The following is a 17,035-nucleotide window of genomic DNA, read 5'->3' as shown; positions in this document are numbered from 1 at the left end:
AGTAACTCCCAGAAGTTAATATATAAAAGTCTATGAAACTGGCATTCCTTGGTCTGTCTGGGAAAAACTGAGACCCATTTGGGCGTCTCAAGACTTTTAGAATAGACCAAGCTACAGAATTATGAGCAATCAGGAGAATCAGTAAGATACACAGAATAATATGATAGACCATACTGATATTCTAGGTATTAAGTCTGTTTAAAGAAAGCTGAGCAAGATGAGTGCCTCCCCGCTAACAACAACAAAAAAAGGCACAATGAAAGAAACACAGAAATAGCCAATATGTGGAGACATAAACAAGCAGAGTAGCAATTGAGACAAAAAAAAAATTTTTTTTTTTTTTTTACAAAACAGCAGAGATCTACCTTTGTATATATACAGTTCCAACCCTAATGATAGGAGTGGAAGCTAAAAAAAAAAAAGAAGTAGTAGTCAAGACATAGACCTAAAACCTAGCAAAGAGAAATTCTAGCAATGGGATTTAAAAGAGACTTCATTTTAGTAATGCCTACTTGAAATGGAATTAGGATATAATAGCAGGAAGTATATACTGGGCAATGAACTAGAAGTCTGAAATTGAGGGATGCAGAACAGGTGGAAGGGAAATAGGAGATGTATGGAAACTCTATGGACAAAGGCGTGATCCCAAAAAGAGGACATAATTTGGTATATCAGATATATTGCCAAATCATAAATGGAGTCTAAAAGTGATGTAGCCAGTTATCAATTTATTGCCTCTCATCTAAAAATCCATTCTTCATTGTCCTGCTTATAACAGTGGGACATTTCTCTCTTGACAGGTATCATGTTAACCTTTATTGATAGACGGTCCTAGACACTACAGAAAGAAGCAGCTTTCTTCCTAACTCTGTTATCTCTTTCTGCTTAATCCTAGGACACTGCATAATATACCTAGTAGAGCACACTCCAGAAAGTTTCAACAGCACCACCCCCATAGGTGTCTTCCTCACAAGGTCCCTGGCATGACTCATTCCCTTGGGCAGCTTCTCCCAGAACTTCTTAGCAAAATCTACCAGTGCAGAACCTCCCTCTGGGAAGCTTTCTAGCATACCACCCTTGTAGGCATCAAGAGGTATAGTACCTCCCTGGAAGATGGCTTTTCCCAGCACCACAGAGGACGGCTTCCCAATGTACTGCCATCATGGGCAGCTTCCCAGTAAATCCCAGTTCCCACCAGCATGGCACCCCAGCAAACTTCTCTGCCACTCAGTGATGACAGCTGCTCCTTCTTCACGGGTGCAGACCTTAGCCCTGGGTGAGGAAGAGGGTAAGGAGAGGGGTATTAAGATTTGTTCCTTCCTTAAGTACTATGCTTCCATCCTATCATTAGAGGCTGCTCTTTATACTTTCTATCCCTGTATTCTTTAGAGTTGTCTTTATCACTTATTCTCCTGTTATAATAATTCTTTATATTAAACTTTTCCTATTCAGATTACTGTGTAGTTTTTATCTTTTGATCAGTCCCTAAGTGATACATTATATTTCCCATTAGGAATTCAATTTAAACTTAAGTCCTTTCTGGGAGAAGAGATGATGTCACAGAACTAAAGGAATATGGAATAGACAATGAGATTATAGGCTATAAGATTTCATCAAAGAGACATACTGGGCACAGGTTCCAGCAGAACAACTCTGAAGCTCAAAGGCTACATGCTTATCCTACATTTCTCTGCTATGGCTCACCATACATTATGAAGGCTTCCACATGTATCTTGTTAATGCAACAAGACCACAAGTATATAAACCAGCATGTACTAACAATAAGATGTGTCAGCAATAAATATGAGATTATTCCACAATTCTCAAATGTTAGTGTACATAATAATCCTCTAAAAATCCTATTAAAAAGTGGATTCCTAACCTATATACACACAAGAAAACTTTAATTCAGTAAGTCTGACTTGGAGTTCTGAAATGTGCATTTGTAACAGGTATCTTGGGTGATATTTAAACATGATCCATCAAATATATTTTAAGAAACACTCATCAAAAGGCAGAAGATAATACACTTTGGCAATGTATCTGATACACCAAATTAAGTAATTATTCAAAAGAATTAATTATGGACCTAAAAACTAAAAAATTTAGAATTCCAGATCAGAAGTTTAGTTGTATACTGAAGATTCCTCTTGATGAACATGAATGCATAAATCAGGATTTCAGGAATACCAGAAATTATGGTAACTGGCACTAAGATGTAAATAGTAGATACAGAGAAAAATAGACACATATGACAGCTATTTAGGTTATAAAATCAAAAGGACTCAGGAATGTACTGAATATTAGGAAATTGAGTTGTCAAGGTAAATCACCACACTTCTGGTTTACCCAAATGGATAAATACTACTACTGTTCACTGAGATACAGAATACTGGAGGAGGTATAAGTTTAGGGGTAAAAAATTCTTGGCTTTGACTCTTTGGGTTTGAGGTGAAATAGTCTAGAGGAGTTCAGAGGACAGTTTTGAGCAAGAGGTGTATATTTCTAAATTACCAGTATAAAGGTAATACTTAAATAGAAAAACTGGTTGAGGTTGCCTAGGGGGAGAAGTTCAGAGTAAAGAAAAAAAAGGAAGGCACAGAATGAAATCTCGAAGCACTCCAATATTTACTGGTTAGAAAAGGAAGGTGATTCTACAAAGTAAACAGCTAAAGAGGTAAAACAATAGCCAGGAAAGTGTAATTCACAAAAGCCAAAGAAATAGTGTTTTAAGAAAAATGAGGAAATGATCAACAATGTCAACTATGGCTGAGGTAAAGAAAATTGCCTATTGAATTTCACAGTATAAAAATTGCAGAGAACCATACAGAATGTTTTCTTTGTTATGGAGAGAGAATCTGGTCTGGGTAGGCTGAGAATGCTTTGGAAGTAAGAAGAGTATATACAGTAGTAAATTGATACCAAAAAAATTTAGTTCTGAACCAGTAAAGTATGGCCCTTAGCTGAACTGTTAAATTTTTATAGAAAATCCATAGACAATTCCAATTGTTTTGATAGCTCTAGTTGGCCCAGATTAACCTCCTCACTAAGTGCCAGTTTTTATAAAAAAAAAAAAACTCAACTAGTTTCATTGTTCCTAAACTGTCTGCAAGGCTTTTCTCTCCTTTTTAAAAATTTTTTTAAAAGATTTTATTTATTTATTTATTTGAGAGAGAGAGCAGGAGCAAGGAGAGGGGCAGAGGGAGAGGGAGAAGCAGGTTCCCTGCTGAGTGGGGAGCCGGACAAGGGCTGGATCCCAGAACCCTGAGATCATCACCTGAGCCGAAGGCAGACACTTAATGAACTGAGTCACCCAGGTGCCCCTTCTCTCCTTTCTTTTATAAATCTTGGGTTTTGCCTTTATTCTCCAACAATAATCTAAGAACTATTTTCCTCGTGAGTAAATTTGCATACAAAATAATTTTTAAAAGTTGGTTATGAACGGCAAAAGAGAAATAGGCCTGTAACTGTAGGGAATGTGGCATCAAATTAGAAAGATATGAGCATATTTAAAACCGGAAAGGAATGACACAATTTATTAGGAAAAGTTTAATATACAAGAATGATTAATCAAATTTCTTAAGATCCAGAACAAGTAAAAGAATGAGTTTTATGTAGGAAGAGGAATAATATCTGTTTAACAAGAGGAAAGGAGTGTAGAATGAGCATGGATATAAATAAATTTTTATTTGATAGCAGAAAATGAAGGAGTTCTAGCTGGTGGCTTGTATTTTCAAGCATTTTAAGTGACTGGCTGACAGTGAAAATGAAAATGGGACGGAGGGAATGTGCGCTTGAGATGATAGATGAAAAGGATTGAAATTCATTTTGGAAATACAAAGGAATTGCCAGGCAGTATTTGGAATAATTATGTCTGAATAACTGTGTCACTTCATCAGTGTTTTACAGCTAAGCTAAAGGCCCAAAGAGTAAATAATTGCATTTATTCAAGGTTAAATTTTGTTAAACGAGTGCAATGAAAAAAGCAAGAGGTAAAGGAGAGTAGGAAGTTAAGAAATTCACTGTTATTAAGTACATATTCTCCAAGCTTAAAAGAAAAATGAGTAAAAAACCTACAGGAAGGTTAAGAAATGAATGCACTAGTGGTCTTGATAAAGTCAAAGAGTGGCCAGAATAGTATTTAAATAATAACTGATAAGATAGGAATTTGTAGTTCAAGAATAAGTTGCCTGAATTAGTGATTTTTAAAATAAAGCAATTTGGTTAATGATAAGGTCTAGACTATGACAGGAAGTGAGGGTCAAAGGTAAAGAAAGACACTAGTTCTGGGGAGATGAGTCAAGGAACTGAGAAGCTAGGATTTGGTGTGGGTCTTCACACTGACAGGACTAGGAATAAAAAGAGGAAAGTGAGACAAATCCATGAATAAAATAGAATAAAAAGAAGTTGGTAGATGAAAGGAAGAAGGCAGAAGGCAAGCTAGACTGTTCAAGTTGCAAAGTATGCATTTTACAAGAGGGGAGAACAGTGGACTTCACCTCAGTTCTCCATCTGTGGAAAGATAATGATCAATCTACCATAGTCAAAGAAGAACTACTTAACACTCTTCCAATGTCAACCATATCTATCCTAAAGCAAATAGTATACAGTCCATAAAAGTCTACTCTGGAGCCAAAGGTAAAATAATAAGAGGGTACTAGGAGATAGTTACAATTTCTATCTTTACTTTTTAATTTTATATCCCAAATAAATGAACCTATTTAATTTAAAGTACCTGGGATTCAAGAGTGTTTAATTGGACTAAACCATAAGTATAACCAAAGGAGAACAAGAATCATTCTATAAACCACTGAGGCTACCCTAGAAATCATTCTGCTATATTAACAGCATAAAGCCTTTCCCAAAATAGAATTAAAAACCCTTAAGGTTAGAGACCACTAGCTTTCAAAATGGTCATAAAACATCTGAAAATCTAAAGTACAAAAAAGAAATCATTAAAATAACATTAAGTTTAAAGAAAACCAATATATAATTTTATAAGTAAGTAGATTATCATATTATACATACACTTTTATTTTTTTTAAAGATTTTTTAAAGATTTTATTTCTTTATTTGACAGAGAGAGACACAGCGAGAGAGGGAACACAAGCAGGGGGAGTGGGACAGGGAGAAGCAGGCTTCCCGTGGAGCAGGGAGCCCAATGTGGGGCTCGATCCCAGGACCTGGGATCATGACCTGAGCCGAAGGCAGACGCTTAACGACTGAGCCACCCAGGCACCCCTATACATGCTTTCTTAAATACAGGAGAAATGTTTAAGTTGATAAGTTTTGTCTTGTCACTTACTCTTCTATGTAAATTAGGAAAGAATGATAATTTAATTTTAGGAGAAACAATGTGTCAAACTCAGAGAATTCCAGATACATGCAGGAATGTAGTGTGTAATCACTGAGAAACATTTTGTTCTACCCATTTATTCCTTCTCTATCTAAATGAAAAGATTATAAACAACAATTATTCAAAATTTTAATATCAATTTAATTCACAATTAAGAAATGTTATACTTACCTCTTCCATCTGATTGACCTGTCGCTGAAACCACTTTAAAAAAAAAAAAGGAATACTTATTGGCAAGTTATTCAAACATATAGGTACACATGAGTGCATTTGTGTGTGTGTGTGTGTGTGTGTGTGTGTGTGTGTGTGTGTTGTGTCTTCATCTATCAAATGTTAGCCCTGAACCAAACATCATTATCCTAAGGTTCAGAATGGGCCTAATGCAACATACAACTCAAACATAACATTTTTAAATATGTATAGTAGCAAGTTTGGGAATTCTTTTTACTTCCTCAAAACTTAGAAACCTCTTCTTCATTAATATGTATTTCTGTATTAAATGTTAGTAGGTTTAAACTGCAATATATTGAACATACCTTAAAAAGAGATTCCAAAATCTGGAAAATAAAGTTTTAATTAAAACATTTAAAAATAAAAATTCTTCACAGTGTATGATGTAATAAAATAAGTCTCTATAATTCTCAATCAGAAAAATGCACAAATTACTACAACTATAACTCTATAATCCAAAATCATAATATGTTTATAATTACAGATATAGTTTTTAGTATATCTTGCATAGACAATTCTAGAAAAATTTCCATCTTTATAGATCTATATTAGGATACCCCAAAATAATTCACATATATGATTTCATATATTTTCTTAATAGAGATAAGGGAAAAAATTAAGATTCCTCTTGGAAGAGATTTTTTTTCTTATAGCAGAGAATATAGTAATGAAAAGCATTATCATAAGAACATTATCTCTTCAATAAGACTTTGCTCTGATAACGGGCCTAAAAATCAAGATATAAAATATTATACTACTACTTGATATTTTTGATTGAAAATGCAAAAAACTGGTTTGGGAGACTGTGACAGAAATTGAATATCCAAAATGAATCATACAATCCAAAATACCAATATTTAACACTTAGAAAATGTAATGTTAAAATGATTATGTTTGCCACACAAAATAAAAGCCCATTCTATCATATCCAGATAAGAGTTTTTAATCACTTCGGTAAAGAAAAATATTACTATATTCATTCAGGCAGTAAAAAAAAAAAGTTACTTAACTAAAAAATCAGGCTAGTCTAAAATTCCTCTTCTGTCACACTAACTCTAAATCAATAGTTCAAAAATTGTGTTCCCACAATCAAAAGCATCAGCATCACCTAAACAAAGATATTCATTGGCAATGTAAATTCCTAGGCCCTACCCCAGTCAACGGAATCAAAAACTCTGGGAGTAGGGCCAGCAATTTGTGTTTTAACTAGCCCTCCAATTGATTCCACTGCACGCTAAAGTTTGAGAATCACTGTGCTAAGTAATAAGAAATCAGAAATCTAAGCAAAAAGGGCTGAGATCATCAAGAAAACATACCAAAGTAAATAAATATCCAAGTCTGAAGGAAAATATTTTCAGCTACATAAGGATTTAGAAACTAATGTTCACTGAGGCATACTACCTTGTAATAAACTCATTCTTCCCACTATCAAAAGAGATTCCAAGGTTCTCAAAACCTCTTTTCCTATCTCAGAAGATGATGGGAAACCATCATATATCAATTCATCCACTCATTAGAGCCAGAGTTCAACAACTATTTAAACTACTAAAAGCCTGGAGAACAAAGGCTTCCTCAACTACTGAGACATCAGTTCTAGTAATGTTAAATCTAGTATACGTGCTGCTGAAGTGAGCACTAGTAATGCTAAATCTAGAACATTACTGATAAAAGTGGAAACAGACCAGAAGTGAGAAAATCAATTTTAGGCAAACACTAAATAGAAAGAGAAAATTCTGTGAAAATATGGAAGAATATATATAAAGTTCCCCAGGAAAATATTAAACTTCCAACTCTAATTTTAAAGATATTATCATGTAAGTGTGAAGCCAAGATAAAACTATTTTCAGAAATTCAAAGGCTCAGAAATGTTTTCACCACACATTCTAACCTAGCAAACAAAAACAAAATTTATTCTTAGAATAGTAAACACATGAAAAAACTATAGGCAAGGTAACCAATAAATACCCTCCTCTTATTGTTTCAACTTTTTATTTAAATTCCAATTAGTTAGCATATAGGGTGATATTAGTTTCATGAGTAGAATTCAGTGATTCATCACGAACATATAACACCCAGTGCTCATCACAAGTGCCCTCCTTAATACCCATCACCCATTTAACCCATCCCCCGCCCACCGCCCCTCCAGTAACCCTCAGTTTGTTCTCTACAGTTAAGAATCTGTTTTAAGGTTTACCTCTTTTTTCCCCATGTTCATCTGTTTCATTTCTTAAATTCCACATATGAGTAAAATCATATGATATTTGTCTTTCTCTGACTCACTTATTTCACTTAGCATAATACACTCTAGCTCCATCCACGTTGTTGCAAATGACAAGATTTCATTATTTTTTATGACGGAGTAACATCCCATTGTGTATATATACCACGACTTCTTTATGCATTCATCAGTAAATGGACATTTGGGCTCTTTCCATAATTTGGCTATTGTTGATAATGCTGCTGTAACATAAACATCAGGGTACATGTCTCCCCGTCTTTGGATTAATATTTTTTTATTCTTTGAATAAATACCAAGTAGTGCAATTGTTAGATCGTAGGGTAGTTTTATTTTTAACTTTCTGATGAACTTCCATACTGTTTTGCAGAGAGACTGCACCAGTCTGCATTCCCACCAACAGTGTAAGAGAGTTCTCCTTTCTCCACATCCTCACCAACATCTGTTGTTTCCTGTGTTGTTAATTTTAGCCATTCTGACAGGTGTGAGGTGATATTCATTGTAGTTCTAATTTGTATTTCCCTGATGATAAGTGATGTTGAGCATTTTTTCATGTGTCTGTTAGCCATCTGAGTAAATACCCCACTCTTAAACAAAATTGTGGCTAATGGGGCTGGCACTCAATGCCACTGTCATAAAAGACTTCCTAATGAGAAGATGGCATAATATTTTTTAAAGTGAAATAATAACCTGTAACCAAAATTCCAGATAGGCATATTGTGTCACTGAAGCCAAGAGAAGTCCTGAAGGACTGGCAGCTTTTGCCTTTGTTTCATCTAGCTCAAAACTCTCTCAAGGCAAAAAACAAACAAAGCAAAACAAAAACAAAAGAACAAAAAACCCAGCTAAGTAGAGGGCATTCCTCAACATTGAAAGGCAAATAAACAAGCTACAGCTCCCTGAGAAAAAGATTGCCTTTGTGGCAAATAATATACATGTCAACAGCCTAGAAGAAAAAGCTGGGTAAAGAGTTACGTTGGAAAATAGGGATTTTGAAAAGATCCCATATATAAGGGAGAATCTAGTAAGCCACACACTTGCCCAGGCCAAGACTCATGCTCAGAAAAATATCTGAATGAACATTAAACTTTCACCTTTGGCTTATCTTTATCTCAGGGCAAGCAGAAAATGAAGGCTAACTCAAGATTTGCAAACAGCCTGGCTAAGCTTTGAAGGAGTGCCCCAACACAGAGCCAATCTTAAAGGAACAGGAAAATTTTTTTTCTCCTTTTCTTCTTTCTTTCTTTCTCTTTCTTTCTTTCTTCTTTCTTTCTTTCTTTTCTTTCTTTTCTTTCTTTCTTTCTTTCTTTCTTTCTTTTTTTCTTTTTATTTTTTTGTGGCTCAAGGCATTTAAGGAAATCTTTCTCAAATCCACCAGCTGACCACAAGCAACAGGAACAGAGGCCTGAGAGACAAAATATTTAATCAAGGAATACAGACTTTCAAAATAAATAGTTAGACTTCTGGTTTCCAATCCAGCATTCAAGGAGCCTGGATCTTTTGTTTATCTTTTTAAAGAACCAGCTCTTGGTTTCATTCATTGATCTTTTACTTTATTAAAAGTCTTTTTATTTTTTTGTGTTCTGATCTTTATTAGCTTTTCTTCCTTCTATTAACCTTGGGCTTTGGTCTTTTTCTGGTTCATTTAGGTAGATTGCTTATTTGAACTTTCTCTTGTTTCTTGAGGTAGGCCTGTGTTGCTATGTATCTCCCTATTAAGATAGACACAATTGATAACCCTTAGCGAAACTCATCAAGGAAAAAAAGAAAAAAACTCAAATAAATAAATTCAGAAAGAAAAGAGAAGAATCAACTTACACCACAGAAATACAACAGAAAATAAGAGAATACTATGAAAAATTATATGTCAGCAAACTGGACAACCTAGAAGAAATGAATAAAATCCTAGAAATAGGCAATCTTCCAAAACTGAATCAGGAAGAGACAGAAAATCTGAAGACCAATTACTAGTAATGAAATTGAACTGGTAATCAAAAACTGCCCAAAAATAAAAGTCCAGGACCAGATGGATTCATAGGTGAATTCTGACAACCATTTAAAGAAGAGTTACTACCTATTCTCAAACTATTCCAAAAAATCAGAAGAAAAAGGAAAGTTTCCAAATTCATTGTACAAAGCCAGCATTACCCTAATACCAAAATCAGACAAAGACACCACAAAAAAAGAAAACTATAGGCCAATACCATTGATGAACATAGATGTAAAAATCCTTAACAAAATACAGGCAAACCACATTCAACCATACATTAAAAGGATCATTCACTACGATCAAGAGGGATTTATTCTGGGGCGCCTGGGTGGCTCAGATGGTTAAGTGTCTGACTTTGGCTCAGGTCATGATCTCAGGGTCCTGGGATCAAGCCCAGTGTTAGGCTCCTTGCTCAGCAGGGAGTATGCTTGTCCCTCTCCCTTGCCTTCTGCCCCTCCCCCACTCGTGTGTGCTCTCTCTGTCTCTCAAATAAATAAAATCTTTTTTTAAAAAAAGAGGGATTTATCCTGAGGGGGCAAGGATGGTTTAATATTCACAAATCAATGTGATACATCATATCAACAAAAAAGATTAAAAATCATATGATCATCTCAATAAATGCAGAAACAGCATTTGACAAAATTCAACAGCCATTTGTGATAAAAATTCTCAAGAAAGTGGGTTTAGCAGAAACATACATCAACATAACAAAGGCCATATTAAAAAAACACACAACTAACATCATATCCAATGGGGGAAAAAAAATAGAGCTTTCCCCCTAAGGTCAGGAACAAGACAGGATGTCTACTCTCACCACTATTAATTAATTCCACATAGTACTAGAAGTCCTAGCTACACCAATCAGGCAAGAAACATAAATAAAAAGCATCCATATTGGTAAGGAAGAAGTTAAACTGTTGTTATTTGCAAATGGCCTAATACTATATATAGAAAACCCTAAACTATTAGAACTATTAGAAATAATAAAGGAATTCAGTAACATTGCAGAATATAAAATTAATATTCAGAAATTTGTTGCATTTCTAGCAAGATAGGAGAAGGAAAAATTAAGAGAACAATTGTATTTACAATTACACCAAAAGAAATTAAATACCTAGGGATAAATATAACAAAGGTGGTGAAAGACCTGTACTCTGAAAACCATAAAACACTGATGAAATAAATGGAAGATAACACAAACAAATGGAAAGATATTCCATGCTCACGGATTGAAAGAATACTGTTAAAATGTCCATACTACCCAAGGCAATCTACAGCTTTAATGCAGTCCCTATCAAAATAGCAATGGCATTTTCACAGAACTAGAACAAACAATCCTAAAATTTGTATGGAACCACAAAGGCCCCAAATAGCCAAAGCAATCTTGAAAAAGAAAAACAAAGCTGGAGGTAGCAGAATTCCAGATTTCAAGATATACTACAAAGCTGTAGTAATGAAAACAGTATGGTCCTGGCACAAAAATAGACTCATAGATCAATAGAACAAAATAGAAAATCCAGAAATAAACCCATGCTTGTATAGTCAGTTAATCTACAACAAAGAAGGCAAAAATATACAATGGGGAAAAAACACTCTCTTTGATAAATGGTGCTAGGAACACTGGATAGCTATATGCAAAAGGATGAACCTGGACCACTTTCTATACCATACATAAAAATGAACTAAAAATGGATTAAATACCTAAATGTGAGACCTGAAACCATAAAAATCCCAGAAGAGAACACAGACACTATTTTTTTTTTTTTTTTTTTACACTGACCACAGCCACTTTTTTCTGGCTAGGTCTCCTAAGGAAAGAGAAACAAAAGCAAAATAAACTATTAGGATTACATCAAAATAAAAAGCTTTTGCATAGCAAATGAACCACCAACAAAACAAAAAATCAATATACTGAATGGGAGAAGATATTTGCAAATGATGTATCTCATAAGGGGTTAACATCCAAAATATACAAAGAACTACATAACTCAAAACCAAAAGAAAGAAAAGAAATAAAAACACAATCCAATTAAAAAATGGGCAGAGGACTTGAACAGACATTTTTCCAAAGAAGACATATAGATAGCCAATAGATACATGTAAAGATGCTCAACATTATCAGGGAAATGCAAATCAAAAGCACAATGACATATCACCTCAGCTATCAGAATGGCTAGTATCAAAAAGATAAGTAACTACAAATGTAGGCAAGGATGTAGAGAAAAGGGAACTCTTGTATACTGTTGGTGGGAATGTAAGCTGATGCAACTGTTGTGGAAAACAGTATGGAGATTCCTCAAACAAACTAAATTTAGAAATGCCAGTCTCTGGTTTTGATTGAAGAATTTAATCTATATTTATTTAATTTATATTTATTATATTAATATATAGAATTTAATCTATATTTAATCTATATTTATTTATTTATTTTTAAAGATTTAATTAATTTATTTAAGAGAGAGCATGAGTGTGGGGGAAGGGCAGAGAGAGAGGGTGAAGCAGACTCCCTGCTGAGCAGGGAGCCTGATGTGGGGCTCCAGGACCCTGGGATCATGACCTGAGCTGAAGGCAGACACTTAACTGACTGAGCCACCCAGGCTCGCCTTAACCTATATTTAATGTAACTACCTCCTTGGAATGATTTATTTCTGCCAATTTGTTATTTTTCTGTAGATCATACTATTTTGAAACTATTAAACTATTTAAAACTATTTTAAAAACTCATTTCCTCTATTAATTCCTTTTGTTTGGTTTAACTTTTTGTAGTATACTCTTTTGACTCCTTTCTCATTTCCCTTTTTATATATTTTTAAATTATTTATTAGTAGTTACCTTACGGTTACAATGAATATCATAAACCTTTAATAGTATAGTTTGAATTGATGCTAATTTAACTTCAAAATTACACATCTCTGTTCCTATACAGTTTCATCCTCTCTTTCTACTGTCATAAATTAGACCTTTATACATTGTGTGCTCATTAACATAGATTTATAATTACTTATGTTTTATGCTTTATATTGTATTGAAAAAAGTATTCAAAAACCAAAAATACATTATTTTTTGTATTTTTTATTTAACTACATAGTTACTTCCTTTCTTATTTTTTTTATTTGAATATATTTGACACACAATATTACATTAGTATCAAGTATACAACACAGTGAAGGGATTCAACAACTCTGTAACTTATGCTATGCAAGTATAGCTACCATCTATCACCATCCAATGCTATGCCAATGCCATTGGTTATATTCCCTACACTATACCTTTCATTCCCATAATTTATTCATTCCATAGTTGGAAGCCTGTATCTCCTATTCCCCTTCACCTATTTTGCCTATCGGCTACCTTCTGCTCTCTGGCAATCATCAGTTTCTTCTCTGTATTTATAGATCTGATTCTGCTTTTTGTTTATTCATTTGGTTTTTTAGTTTCCACATATAAGTGAAATCATACAGTATTTGTCTTTTTCTGACTTATTTTACTTAACATAATATCTTCTAGGTCCATCCATGTTGCCACAATGGCAAGATTTCATTCTTTTTCATAACTGAGTAATATTCCATTATACATATATATGTGTGTGTGTGTGTGTCTCACGCACACACACACACACACACACACACATCACCATTATCAATTCATCTATCAATGGACTCTTGGGCTGCTTCCATATCTTGGCTATTGTAAATAATGTTGCAATAAACATAGGGTTTCCTATCTTTTCAACTTAATATTTTCATTTTCTTTGGGTAAATATTTGGTAGTGGAATTATTAGATCATATGGTAGTTCTATTTTTAATTTTTTGAGGAACCTCCATACTATTTTCCATAGTAGCTGTTAAGGTATAATGAATCTGAACTAATTAAGAATAATTTAGTCATACTTCTTTAGTCATTTAAGTTGGGAGAGATTTTTGTATATTCTTGGTATTTAAGGACTGTTTAAAATGAGATTGTCATAAAATGAAATTTAATGTTTTAGAATAATGAGATTTTAGTAGATAAAAAGAAATAATATTTTTATTCCACTACAGTAATTGTTATTTTCATGTTACCACAAAAGTATCTGGCAAAAAACTTCCTGCTTATTTCTAAAATATTAAAAATTTTTTTGAAATAAAATGAGATTATAGATAATAAACCAGTAGTGGAGATAAAATGATACACAAAAAAATTATTCAATCTAAATTAAGGCAGGGTGGGGCACCTGGGTGGCTCAGTCAGTTAAGTGTCTGACTCTTGATTTCGGCTCAGGTCATGATCTCAGGGTGTGAGATAGAGCCCTGAATCAGGCTCCACATTCAATGGGCAGTTTGCTTGAGATTTTCTCTCTTTCCCTCTCCCTCTGCCCTTTCCCCCCTCAAATAAATAAATAAATAAATATTTTTAAAAATTAAAAATAAAAAAATAAAGGCAGGGCATGACAGAGGATCAATACCAAAAAATAAAAAAAAGCAAAATGGCAGTCTTACACCCAAACATGTTATTATTACACTAAATGCATATGGTCAGAACAGTCCAATTAAAGGCAGATATCATCAGACTGAAAATTAAAAAAAAAAAAAAAAACAGTTTGTCTATAAGAAACACATTTTAAATAGAAAGATATAAATAGGTTAAGTAGAAGAAATAGCATGACAGCACCAATTGTAAGAGTAACTGTATCAATATCAGACAAAGCAGACTACAGAATGAGAAATATTATCATAGACATATGAAATACTATTTCATAATAACCAAATGGTCAATTCATCTAAAAAGCATAATAAATTATTGGATTCAACTAATTATGTTTTGCTTAGGATTTTTACACCTGTTTACAAGTAAAATTGCACTCTAATTTATCTTTATCTAAATGTCTATATAAGCTTTAGGTACAAGAATATGTTAGCCTCTTATAACAAGTTGGGGAATTATCTGGGTTTGGGTTCCGCCAAAAGCAGATACTGAGACAAGAATCATGTGAAGTAGTTTGTAAGGCAATCCCAAAAAATATGGGGAGAGAGTGGAGAAATCAAACAAAGAATGGTGTGTATAGACCATAAACATGAGTTTTTACTAGGAGCAACTGAGTCTCAATCTCATGAGGGACCATTTTAGAGCATGTGTGAATATACTTCATATATGTCCACAAAGGATACTTACTCATCAATTCTGGGAATATTAACTCTGCAGCAATTCCAGTCTGCCAGTCAAAAACACACGATGTACTTCAGTTAGAAGCTAGCATGAATTTCTGAACTTGGATCAGACAGTTGTTTGAGGTTCAGTGGAACTATTATTGTACCTCTAGTAAACAATTCCACCCCTGTAGGATCACAGCCTCCAATCCTGCAGTACCTAGACTTGCAGGGACTGGAAATAAATATTCCCAAAGTGGATCATTGGGAGTGATGAGAAGAGGAGCCAAATCTACTTCTTTGATTCCTGGATCTGTGTAACTCTAGTAACTGGGAACATAGCACCACAGTTGGTTCAACACATATACCACATCTTGCTGGACAACACCTTACCCCCCTCGTGTTGTATTATTATTGAGATCAGCCTAAGAACTATTATATATTCCTGGTGAACCAAAGCTTTGATCATTGTATGGAGACTCATCTCTAATTTTATTTGCCTTAACTTCTAATTTGTCTAACAATAATAAAGCTACGCTAGCTTTAAGTTACCATATATTTGTTTATCATTTTACTTTCATTTATTTTTTTAGTTTTTATTATATATTTTGTAGTCACCATGCAGTGCATTATACCCCAGAACTTCTTGTACCTTTTGATCATCATCATCCATTTCTCCCACCTCTCACCACCACCACCAAACACCACCACCCCACTGCCACCTCTGGCTACCACCAATCTGTTCTATGTTTCTATGAATTAAGTTTTTTTAGATTCCACATATAAGTCAGATCATACATCGTTTTTCCTTGTCTGACTTATTTCACTTAGCATAATGCGCTCAAGGTCCATCCATATTGCTGCATTTGGCAGGATTTCCTTCTTTATGGAAGAATAATATTCCATTATATATAGAGATATCACATTTTCTTTATCCATTCATTGATTGAGGGACACTTAAGTTGTTTCCATGTCTTGGGCTTTTTTTAAAAAAAGATATTATTTATTTATTTGAGAGAGAGTAAAAGAGAGGGAGCACAAGCAGGGAGGAGGAGCAGAGGGACAGGGAGAAGCAGACTCCCTGCTGAGCAGGGAGCCCGACACAGGACTCAATCCCAGGACTCTGGGATCATGACCCAAGCCAAAGGCAGACACTTAACTGACTGAGCCACCCAGGTGCCCCTTTGTCTTTTACCACATTGTGAATAATGCTGCAATAACAATGGGGGTGCATATATCTCTTCAAGACAGTGATTTCATTTCCTTCTGATATACACCCAGAAGCGAAATTTCTGGATCATAGTGTAGTTACATTTTTAGATTTTTGAGAAATTCCACATTTTTTTTCCCATAGTGGAAATTTACATTACCACCAGTAGTACACAAGGGTTGCCATTTCTCCACATTCTTGCAAGCATGTGTTCTCTTGTCTTTTTGATGATAGTCATTCTAACAAGTATGAGGTGATACCTCATTGTGGTTTTGATTTGCCTTTCCCTAATGACATGTTCAGTGACACTGAACACTTTCCATGTGCATGTTGGCCATTTGAATGTCTTCTTTGGAAAAAAATGTCCTCTGCCCATTTTTTACTTGGATTGTTTGGGTCTCCCCCCAGGGAATCATGTAAGTTCTGTATATATTTTGGATAGTAACCCCTTATCAGACATACGCTTTACAGACATTTTCACCCATTCTGTAGGTTGTCTTTTCATTTTGTTGATGGCTTCCTTTACCATGTAGAAGCTTTTTAGTTTGATGTAGTCTCATTTATTTATTTTTGTTTTGTTGCCATTGCTTTTGATATCACATGCAAAAGAATCATTGCCAAGACTGACCTCAAGAAGCTTACCCCCAAGTTTTCATCTAGTAGTTTTATGGTTTCAGGTCTATATTCAAGTCTTTAACCCATATTGAGTTGATTTTTATGCATAAGGTAAGATAGGGGTCCAGTTTTCCCAAAACCATTTATTGAAGAGACCATCCTTTCTCCACTATATATGCTTGGCTCTTGTGTCATATATTAATTGATCATATATGTGTGGGTTTATTTCTGGGCTCTTTATTCTTTTCCATTAATCTGTGTTTTTATGTG

The 17,035-nt window shown here is 34.3% G+C and overlaps 1 protein-coding gene across 1 annotated transcript in view; it reads right to left on the bottom strand.

Moving 5' to 3' along the window:
• The window catches only part of CCDC7 (coiled-coil domain containing 7), a 195,535-nt gene that overhangs the window by 125,980 nt on the left and 52,520 nt on the right, over positions 1–17,035 (bottom strand). The window contains exons 5-6 of the mRNA XM_078074143.1: positions 5,893–5,913; positions 5,528–5,560 (exon numbers count right to left, since the gene is read on the bottom strand). Of these exons, the coding sequence (XP_077930269.1) occupies positions 5,528–5,560; positions 5,893–5,913 (54 nt within the window). The remainder of the gene's footprint in view (positions 1–5,527; positions 5,561–5,892; positions 5,914–17,035) is intronic.

Source organism: Halichoerus grypus, chromosome 6 (genome assembly GCF_964656455.1).
Source record: "Halichoerus grypus chromosome 6, mHalGry1.hap1.1, whole genome shotgun sequence".
NCBI classification, from domain to species: domain Eukaryota; kingdom Metazoa; phylum Chordata; class Mammalia; order Carnivora; family Phocidae; genus Halichoerus; species Halichoerus grypus.
This window is presented reverse-complemented; position numbering and strand designations above follow the sequence as displayed.